Raw genomic sequence first — 12,507 nt, 5'->3', positions numbered from 1 at the left:
CGGCGGAGGCACCCGCCTCCGGGATGAGAGACGGAAGCAGGGGAAGCCCCACTGCAGAGGGCAGATGCACAGAATGTCCCAAGAGAATCGCGGAACATGAAATAAGATACGCTGATGGTTGGTGAGGCGCTGGGGGACCTGTAGAGTGGCAGGGACAATTCGAGGAGGCAGGTAAGCCTAAAAAGCCACATTAATGGGTCTGGGACACAGTGAAAGTCAAAAGACATTCAGAAGGCCTAATCAAGAGAATACTTGGTAGAACAGTGAACCAAGTTTAGCGGGTTACTGGAGGAAACCCGCAGTGCGAGTCGGGGACCTGCACCCATATAAAGAGAACTGTGAGAGTGACATGCAATAAATGCAGTACTTGGCAGGCGAGTAAACCAATCCTGTATACGACGCCACAGCTTGGGAGTGCATGCCCGCACCTATGCGAAACCTGAAGACTAGCACAGGCCACACCTGGAATTGTGGACATTGGCTTGCGTCGCATCTAGATGGGATTGATTGAAGGATAGCAAGCCCGTGCCTAGATGAAACTTGAATATTGGCGTGTGCCACACTTGGAATTGTGAACACCAGCCTGCGCAGCATCCAGGTAGGGTTGCGAATGATAGCATGCCCACACCTGGACAGATTTCTAGACGCTAGCTTGCGCCGCATCTGGACGGGACTGTGAATGTTGGCTTGCCCACACCCAGATAGAATTCTAGACATTGGCCCGCGCCGCATCCAGATAGAGTTGTGGGGGTCAACTGGTGCCACACAGGGACAGAACTGCAAATGCTAGCATGCCAAAGGTCAGGTAACCCACTAACCAATATAAGCTCAAACTCTGCATACTTATTTCACTCAAACTCACACAACCATCTCTCGCACAACAAGCCGCACACACTTCACAACAATGCAACAACACATAAGCCGGACCAACAGCACACGCGGCCTATCACAGATCCGATACCCGCACCAAAGCTCAGCATCTGGTGTATACCGAGTTGAAGCTGCCAACAGAACACCACTCCTCTCACTATCCTACTCCCTCTTCACCTTACTAACCCACCCCACCCCACCTTATCATTTACAGATCGCCAGAGCACCTGGGGACCAATTCCGTTGGTGACGGTGGGATGGAACTGTGATTATTCAAATTGTTCTGTGAATGTTAACCTGCTTCCCCCTCTTAGGGAACTCGCAATACTAGCGATCTCCCATTACAAACATACTCTCAAATCTGGGTATAACAAACCATCTATGTGTGTTATATTATGGAAACCTACTGTGTTATATGTTGAAACCTACTGCATTGCGAAGCATAGGCCTCTCTCCCACTATACAGGATTCTCAAATCTAGGTGTAGCCTCCATCTTTGTTTAGCATATGGTGAAACCCACTGCATTGTGAAACCTAGCCTCCATTTTATTTTAATATATGGTGAAACCTACTGCATAGCGAAACCTAGGCCTTTCTCCAACTATACAGGACGCTCAAATCTAGAGGTAGCCTCCATCTTTGTATAGTATATGGTGAAACCTACGGCATTGTGAAAACTAGGCCTCTCTTCCACTATACAGGATGCTCAAATCTAGGGGTAGCCTCCATCTTTCTTTAGTATATGGTGAAACCTACTGCATTGTGAAACCTAGGCCTCTCTCCCACTATACAGGCTGTTCAAATCCAGGTGTAGCCTCCATCTTTGTGTATTATATGTTGAAACCTGCTGCATTGTAAAACCTAGCCTCCATCTCTGTTTATTATATGGCGAAACATACTGCATTGTGAAACAGAGGCCTCTCTCCCACTAGACAGGACTCTCAAATACATGTGTAGCCTACATCTTTGTCCATTATATGGGGAAACCTAATGCATTGTGAAACCTAGGCCTCAATGGTATAGAACTCTCAAATCTAGGCCCGTTTTTCTCTGCTGCAATGGTCAAAGATCTCCCCAGCCGGACAATTTCAAAGCTTACGGTATGTATATCTCACACCACCATTGTGGACACAGGCCGCAGGCACAGCCATGCATTCATGCACGATAGAATGCTGCTATGGTTATGCTCATCCGGTCTAGCATCACATATAGCCATCCAGACTGAAACACCGGACGTACCTCTACACCTCTGCACTAGCATACAGTGACTACCGTCAGAAAGGAACTCAGTATAGCTGGCCACACACCAACTCTCGCAACATTAGCAATCTATCACAAACCCTCAACAGCGCCCACCCACATGCCTGACCTCTTTTTGGGCTGCCTAGTCGAGCCTTGACAGCCACCCACGTCCTAGACCGGCAACATGCACACATGCATCTCCTAAGCTAAACTCCTTAGAATTTTCCACCACATTGACTACGGTCACTGAGGGCGTCCCAACCAGAAAAAAGCGATTTGAGGCCACACATGTGGGGAAAGAACACTGTATAAATAACCCAATACAATACAATAGCTGGTAGAAGGAAACCAGGTCTGCCAACCAGGGTTGGGGACCCACCACTCCTTGGGAGTGCACCTTGGCTATTTTCCTTCAGCACAGTGCCTGGTAGGAGAAAACCAGGTCTGCTAACCAGAGTCAGGGACTCACCCCAGTTTAGAAATGCATCCAAACCCCTTTTCTTTGCAACTGTGCCTGGTGAAAAGGAACCAGGTCTGCCAGTCAGGGTTGGGGGAGCCAGAGACAGAAATGAAGCCTGAGAAGGGCCAACTGGGGAACAGAGTTTTCCACAGCAATTGTGGAAATGTATTTCATGCCTGAAGAAGGCTGGGGTAAGGTGACAAATGCTCCAAGCAGTTTATGAACTTTACAAGAAGCCTGAAAAATGCCACGGAAGCAAGTTATTCCCCAACACTTCAGGATCTGAAGATTCAAGAATTGTCTTTTGTCCAGGTTGAGGAAGTCCCTCCCTTTGGGCTAGAAAGACCTTCTTTTCATTTAGTTTAAACTTAGAGTGTGATGGACAGAGTTAGGATTCTGACATTGGACAATCAGACCTTTGCTCTGGACATTCTGACACTAGTTTGGTTGAGGCAGGGAAACCCCTCTTAGAGTTAGGGCAAGAGAGGTTTTTTTTTTTTATTTTTGCACTTGAACAGAAGTTTCTAATAATCACCATGACCCCTCCGTGTCAGTCTTACTTCTGCACCCTTACAATAGACAGATAGTGTGTTTAACGATCAGTGTAATTATTGAAAAGAATTTGGATATTGGAGGGCTGAATATCCAAAACGACCTGCTCAACAGAATGCTTTTCCAATGCATTGCCATGCTTCTTTCTGAGTCGTTTCCTCCATCTCCTGCTTTGATTAATATACAATGGGACAGCCATGGACCAAATAATATTGTTGCAACACTGGTTGCACTTGATCCTTCTGCTCCTTATGTGAGCTGTGCAGTTAGTGGAAAGACATTTCTTGTTTGGCTGATATTGGAGTATCATGCTCAACTTTGAGAGCCTCTGAATTTGGATATGTTCCCTGTTCAGACAAAGTGGTAAATGCAGTAGTTATAAGAAGTTGACCGATACCTAATTTGGGCATACGACCTATGAATGTTACTTTGGCTCATATTTCTTAACCTCATGCTTTCCTACTGAGTCTTTCTATTCCAGTGCATGCATGAGGACTGTTCCTACTGTGTAAAATGGGTTACACTATCTATTGGCCCCAAACGGTATTTATTTAGAGGTTCTTAAAATAGGCCTACCACAGACCTAGGGGCTGTATCTGGAACCCTACAGTCCCCTGCCTCCGTGCACTTACCCAGAGCTGGCTGCCCTGGCTGCACTTACTCAGAGCATTGCTGCCCTGATTGCACTTCCCCCTTCCCTCCCCGTGGAAAGTCCCCTCTCCTTCGCCCCTGCACTTTGCATCTTGCATGATCTAAATGACACAAGGCCTAGTAAGATCATTTGTTTTGTCCTCCCTCCCTTGTCTTGTCACGCCTAGAAACACTTGCGTACAGGCGAGTTATAAATTACTTATCACATCATAGATAACCTGCGAATAGGATGTGTTGCAAGAGTTTCCAATTTTCGAAAGAGGAGTCACGGGATGACACTCCATTGTTGCAACAGGGGTTGTTTGGCCATGTTGCTTTGGGTTTACAGTTCACACATGCAAAGAATGAATACTGAATGTGAGACCTGGACGCATTACTATGAACCCAGTAAGACCTCTTCTGTATATTCCATAGTACCCCATTTTAAAAGAAGTGGAAGAGGGTATAAAGCAAGTAATTGCTCGATCAAGGTATTATTGTGCCTGCCCAAAGTCCTTGCAATACTCCTGTTTTACCTGTAAAGAAACTTGGTAATGAACTTGATTTGTACAAGACCTCTGTATTGTAAATGTAACGGTTCTGCTCGCTTTTCTTGTTTCTAATCTCACAACCATTTTTTCTTGCATTCCCTTGACTGCAACACATTTTACAGTAGTGGCTCTATGTTCTGTATTCTTTTCTATAGGTTACATCCTGCCAGTCAATATGTATTCACTTTTATTAATAAATCCTTGCACTATCAATATGTTTGTTTACCACAGGGCTATATGAAACTTTATTATTACATTTTAAAGCAAGCTCTTGAGGGGCTGTTTTTAGATAGTATGTTGATTACCTTTTATTGGTGCTTGCAAGAAAGTTTATCTTGTATTGATGGCTCTTAATGTGAGGGAACAAGAAGCCTCTAAAGAAAATATTTGCGTCAGACACGAGTCTATTATCTTGGTCATGATATCTCCACTTGAAAGAGACACTTGTCTAAAGACGGAATTGCTTAAACACAACGCAAATAAGAGGAATTGCTTAAACACAAACGCAAATAGGAGGATTTCTTGGAATGGGTCGTTCCTGCCACCAGTGCATAATGGGGTGTGCTTTGATTATAAAAGCAGTACAAAACCTCATTCTTGATTCAACCCATTAAACCCCTTGCATGGTATACTGAGGGATTTATGAAAATCGAGCAAGAACTGTCAAAGGCTTCGGCTTTGGGTCTACCGAATCATCAGACATATTTCAGTCTATATTGTGATGAATGTGAAGGTTTGGCTCTGGAGTGTTCACTCAAGTGCATGGTGGTAAACACCATTCTATTGCCCATTACATGCTGCATTAGATCCTGTGGCTGCAGGTTTAACACCTTATCTAAGGGCAGTGGCAGCAAATGCATTGTTAAAAGAAAAAACTGAAATCTTGTTTCGGGGTCAAGTAGTTCCTGTAGCAGTTCCTCATGCTGTGACAAGATTGCATTGTAAAGTAATCATGTAATCATATTTCTAGTCCTTATTTCACGGAGTAAGAAAAAATACTGCTATTTGCTTCTGAAGTCAGAGCTTGATTCTCTAGTCTGAACCCTCTGATTGGGAGCCCCATGATACAGTGTTGATAATAGAGAATCTATTGACTATCAGAATTGTTTTAGGAGATGTGCCACTGCAGAACCCTGAAATGATTCTGCTAATCATCATGGACAGGAAAGACAAATTGATAAGGTTAAGAATCAAATCATGTTGTTTATGGGAAGTTATGAAAGGACGATTGCTCCTCCAAGTAAGAGTGATTTTCTTTTAATCCTCAATGGTGATTAATGAAATCAAATCAATGGCCCAAATGGTGTTGCGCAGGTAAGTCATTTCTAAATTTAAAGTATGGTTCAAACTGAGGTTTCCTCTTAATGCTAAAATACCTGAACTTCACGTGCCAGATTAGCAATGCTTTGGTGTGGGGCTCGCATTCCACAAAGGTAGCACCAGCTGCAAATCTGGGCGGGACATGTCCTCCCTCGAAAAACGGATCACTTCTTTTGGATTCTTCCATCACCTCTTTGCGGATGACCCACAAATTATCTTCTCCTTCACCCCCCATATTCCCTGCGAAACACTTACTACTGCTCCCCCATATCTGGGTGAGACTTAGTTGCCTTATTCTAAAATCCTCTATGACTAAAGTCACTTATCCCCTAGTCATCAAGCCTCTATCCTCTTCCATCCCCAATTTATTATCCCTCTGGCCTCCACACACCGTACTCCACGGTAAGTAAACTCAGGGCTCACTTCGACCATGATCTAAGGCTTCAATACTTCATTGATCGTAGAAGCAATGACTGTAGAGGCAATATGCTTAATATCTGGAATAGCCACCCTCTCCTCCTTTTCCATTCTACAAAATCGTCCCAATCATCACTTCCCTTCACTACTAATCGGGCCTCCTTCCATACCCCTAAATTACCCTCGATAAAATCCTCAACCTCGCCACCTGCACTCTGTCCTGCTATTCTTATACCTCTCGACACCAGCACATTCAAGTAGGGTGCAATATGTCCTGCTACAAATCTGACTCCTAGTCTTCATATCCCCTTTGATCTAGCACCCTTTTCAAGCTTTGTGCCCTTTGCCCATCTTACACTTCTTCTGTCAAGTTTCCCCATTCACTGGAATGCCCACACCCCCGACATCAAAAACATCACCAACATTTCCTCATTCAAATCAGCCCTAAAGCTCCATCTCATATACCTCAAAGTAGCACCCTCACTTTCTAATAACATTATTCCCTGAAACTTCTTCCTACCACCACTACATCTACTGTCATTGAACCATAAATATCCATCCTCTACTTCCCAAATACAGGTCATGTTTGTTAACTGTCTCGGGCTGTTACTCAAATGATCATGTGCCAACTAATCACTACTCAAATCGTTTGCATGGCACCTGCTTGCAGGGCTTCCCTCTCCACTGTATATCGCTCGGTGTTTTTGACCAAAACACCATTTACCAGATTAATAAAAATAGAAATGTCTCCCATTACCTAAAAAGGAATGCTGTCCCTGAGTGCAGCTGTGACTCTCGGGAACGTCGTAGATTGCAGTCGCAGAGCAGCGGGTTGACCAGCCACTTAGTGGATGGTGGTCCTGTGATAATAAGGGCAGAACAACAAGAGCCGTACTGCCAATGATAGCATGGGGAATCCCTGCTCGGCATGGTAAACGGTCTGTGACAGCACCCCAATGTTCGATGGGCTCACTAGATCTACCAGCCAGGCACCCTCCTTGCTCCCTCTCCAAAGGCATGATGGTAGCATTCTCTGAAAACACACCTCAAAACCGTAATTTGCTCAAGTGTAAACAAAAATGTTAATTTACAAAATACCACAACCCTCTAACAGCTTGAAGTTGGACTTTGTAAAAAAAGAAATAATAATAACAAAAAGAACCAGTGGTTTCCCTCCCATTTGCAGGGTTTAAGGGTGTACAAAATTTGCCAATATATGTCCATCAAGAGTTAGATTTATTAGGGTTTTTTAAATGTATTTATTGGGTTTTTATGATGTACCTATACACAATGTGTTTCAAGGCGATTCAGGGAGTCATAAATATAATGTCCCTATCAGCCACAATAACAATTGTAGGGAAATAGTGTTGTTGTGCATTTGTTTCCATGGATATTTAGCTCTTACTTCATTTCAGAGACACTAGGCAAAAAAGGAATATGATGAAGTAGTCAATAAATAACTGCCATTTAAGGGACCATCTCAGCTGAAAGTTCAAAAAAGGAAATGGTAGGTTAATTGCGCACTTTGGCAACGGCATGTTTGGGACTTTGTATTGCTGCTAGACAAGCTGTACCCAATATATGGGTTAAAAATAAAATATGATTCTGGGGATAAAGCTCCAACAAGTACTACATGAACAGGTAAAGGACTGAAGCTTAACTCCCTACTAAAAACGACTCCATCACAAGAGACCCACGTGTTCTAATACCAGCACTATTTATGCCAGCCATTCACTTGTTACTGTGAACGGTATCTCCGCCACCATGTACTGAATCATCTCAAGCAAGTGTCTTATATCCTCTTGGCTTTTTTCCTGCACTCCGGAGAGGTGTGGTGGCAATGACCCTATAGAAGAGAAAGGCCAGTCTCCTTGTGTGCCTCAGCATGTATTTGCAGAGTTTGTGGGCATGAAAGTAGAAGTGCAAGTCTCCTTTTTTAACTATTTGAATGATGTGTTGGATAGTAAGAAGTGTTCGATCAGGTGGAAAAAAAGTGACTTCTTTGAGGTGTGGCGAGGAGACATGGGTGTGCTTGCCCTTTTTGGATAGCCAGGTCAGTTCCAGTCTTCTATTTAAAGGGAAGCACCTGTGAACAATATATGGAGTAAAGCTTAATCTCTGACTGTACTCCTGTCTGCTATGGTTAGCCTTACTGGTTTTGCAAGTTGTTGTGGAGATCTTCCAGGATTTCCAGTGACTGTCTATGGTAATCAAGAGCCGCTTCAATAAATACCGTCAGCTGGCTTACTTGCTCGACCTGCAGAAAAAGAAGCAGACATTTGCGGATAAGAAATGTGGATTTATGAAAACAATGGAACAATCCTTCCATAAACAGAAACATGCAAAAACAGATTCTGCTAAACACAATAATCCAGACATCATGAAACAAATATAATTGGATTAGATGACGCAAAACGTATGAAGTTGGTTCTAGGGTTGCTTGTTTTCAGACAGTATTTTGCAGCAGAAATTGGTAAAGCCAAAAGTCGTTTTTCCAAAAATATGCTTCATAATGGTCCCAAAAGGATTTTGGTTTTGGTTGTCCTGTTTCTGCTCCATAACAAATAATTGGAACCACTTTCTGTTGGGAAAAAGTTAATATATGCGTTAGTGTGAATTTACCGTATCTGTACCATTTGAAACTTATTTTTGGAAAACTGTATTAAGTCTTCCCAAATGTACTCCACTACCCTTACTTCGTTATGAATTAGGAACCATCTCTATGTACTGCCACGTGCTGTGGAAATTTTGCACTCTGTACAGAAAATGTATAATAGGCGCCACTTCTCCGAATGTCGGGGGCATTCTTGCAAAACACTTACTTACGTCTGGTCTTGATCTGCCCAAAAAAATTGACTGATTGTGTGTTAGAAGCATTAACCGACACTGACATTTCTCTTGAACTCCTTTTATTGAATCCCACAAAAGCTAAATTGAAACTGCATCGATTTGACTGGATCCATTAACGTAAACAATGCTCGGAATATGTGGATGGTGGAATAATATTGTCTCCCCATAAAAGATTACGTACCATGGAACCTTATTTAGTTAAATGCCTGTCCAATTTTGTAAGATCCCAGATGTTACGGATTCGGTTGAATCTATGCCTGACGAGGCAGATCTTAGACAGGAGACGTCTGATCTCTAAAGATGACACATACTGCCGATATTGTAAGGATCCACTTCAACCTGAATCGTTGTGCCACTTGGTGGTTGACTGTCCGGCTTTGACCTTAATCCGGAACAGACTGTTTAATAAGTGTTGTCAATTTCTATCACTACGTTCTAGTGATGAAATATGGACTTATCTCTTAACCAACGCAAAGACTTCCAACAGTTTGCACCAGTACAATTTGTCAATGCTGTAATTCCAGCTTAGCTAAGTGGAGTCGCACACTGGTTGCATCGTGAATCGAACAGCAGATGTGTATTATGACTGTGGGTGATGAAGGGGACATTCTCCCTCACGTTGGAAATTTTGATGGTTTCAGCGCTTTTCTTTTAAAATGAAATTTTAATTTACTTTTGTAAAGTAATTTTTGTTTGTTGAAACATTTTGTAAATTTTGAAAGGTTGATTTATCAGCCAACCAAAAAAAAAATAATAATAAAATAACAAAAGTCATTTTTCACAATAGCATATCATACATTCACACAGTCCCAAAACGGGTGTTTGTTTGGTTTGTAAGATGAGCTCTGTCACCTTCCAGGGAAAGTGTGTACAAAAATGTGCTAAGCCAAAACCCAGATATTTGAGTGAATCGTCCTCATTGTCCGAGAGGTTGCTGGGGGGTCGTAAATGCCCTGTATTATGGGTGTGCTGGATCCATTGCCTTCCATTGGACACATGGAGAATTGCATGTATTACTAAAAACAGGAGCTGATACAGAAGGTACTGTGAGAGGGTTCACAGCCACACAAATGTAAGCTGTGTCCTGGCACTGGGCTCAGCATCTGAATGTTCCCCATTGCCACCCACTGGTATCACCCCTTAGGTTGACCCATTTTTAGGTAGCATTATGCTTAGGAGAGAGAGTTCTTCTAGTAGGACCAGTTTTGGGGTGCCTGGCCTGTAATTTTGGGGTGCCTGGACTGGGGAGTGTTGCTCTATCCAATGAGCTTGGTTTTATTGAGGAGGATCACAGGGATGTTCGAGGCCTTGGCTCCCCCTGTAGCCCCACTTACCTGGGTCCCATTGGGCATGGCACAGCTCCAAAATCCACCACTCTGACTCTGGTTGAAAGAGCAAAGCTGCCCAATGTAGATATCAATACAGTTATCCTCTTCTTTTCAGGAGTCCCAGGTGCAGAAGACTATGTAGAGGGCTAACAGACTTGCTAGTCGATTTCCCTCCCCCCCCCCCAACTCCTTTAATGACAACAATGATCTTGGCTGAGCACGGTTCATGTTGTAAGGGTGCAGAAGTAAGGCTCGGACACAATGGTGGCATGTTTTGGGGTAAAGACTTATTAAATAAGAAGGTGTTGGAAAAGGCCTCTCTATCCCTAAAGCTAAGAGGGGATTCCCAGGAAACAAGTGAAATTGTCAGGAAGTCCGAATTTAAAAAGTCTGTCACTGTCCTGTCCCAAAACCTACTTTTGTCCCTAACACTAATGATCTAAGATAACTGTGCAAGGAAGAGCTCTTCTCAAAGTAAATAGTGTTCTTGGTGTTTTCAATCAACAGAAAAGTTCTCAGTTTCGCTGGTAATAATGTGATGCAAAAATAATTTTTCAAAATACAGAATTCCAATGCTAGAGTTGTGCTCCTTTCCCCTAGACTTCTTGTTATCTCTGGTTACTGGATAATTTACCAAGAACTGTTTCTGGAGTTCACAGTTCATATATCCTGCCAGCTTGGCACATTCTGCTACCTAGCGTAGGATCCCGATCTTAGGGTTGTGTTCCTTTCCCCTAGTCTGCTTTTTTAATCCTATTTCTGTTCTTGTAGGCTTCTGAGACCTTCTCCCCTTTTTACATAATGTATCTAAACAATCCAGGAGGGAACAGGTCTTGAATACAAACTTCTTTATCCTATCAACTTGGTACAGTCTGCTACCAAGAGTAAGGTTCCTTTAGTCAGTTCCAGGGTACTCGATCCTCTCATTCTCAACCTTCCATGTGGGTGTGAGTCCCAGACTCGCAATGGCTTGGTTCACTCGCCTGCCAATCCAGTATACATTAATGGCTGTCTTTCTTTCACTCACAGGATCCAAGACCCTCTTTCACTTTAACTTTGATTTCACGTATGGTTGTGGGTACCAGACTCGCACTACAGCATAGCGTCTGCTTGAGTTACTCCTTTGCCAAGTATACCCCTTTTCCTTCTTCACTTCTTTTATCCTAAAGGTCCGAGACATTCTTGTTCTTGCCCTTTTATTTGAGTGTGGGTCCCAGACTTGCACTGTTGCATTGTATCTGCTTGGTTCACTCTTTTGCCAAGTATATAACTTTCTCTCGTTTGCTTTAGGGTCCCAGACCCTCTCCTTCTTGGGTGAGGGTCCCGGACTCGCACTCTTCCTTTGTATCTGCTTGGTTCACTCTCCTGCCAAGAATACAACTGCCCTTCACTTGCTTCAGGGTCCCAGGCGCTCTCTTTCCAGTTCTGCTCTCCATACCTCTACCAGCTTAAGGACAACCTGTGTACATGTTTGCTTTCTTCTTGGAGGTACCACCGGTTCCCGGGCAGCTTTGTCCCTTCTGGAGGCTGCGGTCACGTTCGGGCATCCAGTGGGGTCACAGCAGCTCTGCAGTCTGATGCCTTTTCCCAGCTACGTGGTCTGTCCCTTCTGTGGTACACTGGGCCCTGGGAGGCAGACAGGTTTCACTTTGCAGCAACCTGAGTAGCACTCTCCTAATGGATCACGCTCAGGTTCTCTCTTTCCGCTGGTTCAGGCTTCCCTTGCGGTTCGCGTCAGCTGCTCCCGTTCATAGCTCCTGTTGTCCCTCTTCAGGGGACGGCTATCTCTCTTGTGTCTCAGCTGTGCCCGAGTTTGAGCTTCTCCAGTGAGAGAGTTTCCTGTTTCTCCCAGTTCCATACAAACTGATGGGGTTCAAGGATTCCCCCTCTCTCTGGCTGGTATAGTGATCCATAGCCCCTTCTGTTACAGCACAGGATTCTTGCTCCTCCAGGGAGGGCTTGTTTCACACTTCCTGAGTCTCTTCCCTTTTATACTGGCTCTGTCCAATAGGATTTGGGGAAACACTAGACTGCTCAATGTGGTTCTTAAAAGGTAATCCTCATGCCTCCACGCGTCTCTCTCTCTCTCTCGTCACAGTACTGATGTTAGGACTCCCTTGTGAGTCACTGGGATTCTTCTTTGTCCCAGTACTGGGAAAATGATCTTCACTTGTCCCAGTACTTTCTAAGGGAAGGGTAGAGTGACAACAATTCAAGAGCCTATTAAGGAAGGGGTTGTTTGTAGGATTGTAGGAAGGGGTCTAGGGTCAGGTGATGGGTGAGCATA

The 12,507-nt window shown here is 43.8% G+C and overlaps 1 protein-coding gene across 4 annotated transcripts in view; it reads right to left on the bottom strand.

Moving 5' to 3' along the window:
- The window catches only part of SH3GL3 (SH3 domain containing GRB2 like 3, endophilin A3), a 789,999-nt gene that overhangs the window by 330,287 nt on the left and 447,205 nt on the right, over nucleotides 1-12,507 (bottom strand). For all 4 annotated transcript variants that reach the window (XM_069624999.1, XM_069624997.1, XM_069624998.1 and 1 more), the window contains exon 7: nucleotides 8,196-8,299. In XM_069624999.1, coding sequence (XP_069481100.1) covers nucleotides 8,196-8,299 — 104 coding nt within the window. The remainder of the gene's footprint in view (nucleotides 1-8,195; nucleotides 8,300-12,507) is intronic.

Source organism: Ambystoma mexicanum, chromosome 11 (genome assembly GCF_040938575.1).
Source record: "Ambystoma mexicanum isolate Mex_15411 chromosome 11, UKY_AmexF1_1, whole genome shotgun sequence".
Lineage (NCBI taxonomy): Eukaryota > Metazoa > Chordata > Amphibia > Caudata > Ambystomatidae > Ambystoma > Ambystoma mexicanum.
This window is presented reverse-complemented; position numbering and strand designations above follow the sequence as displayed.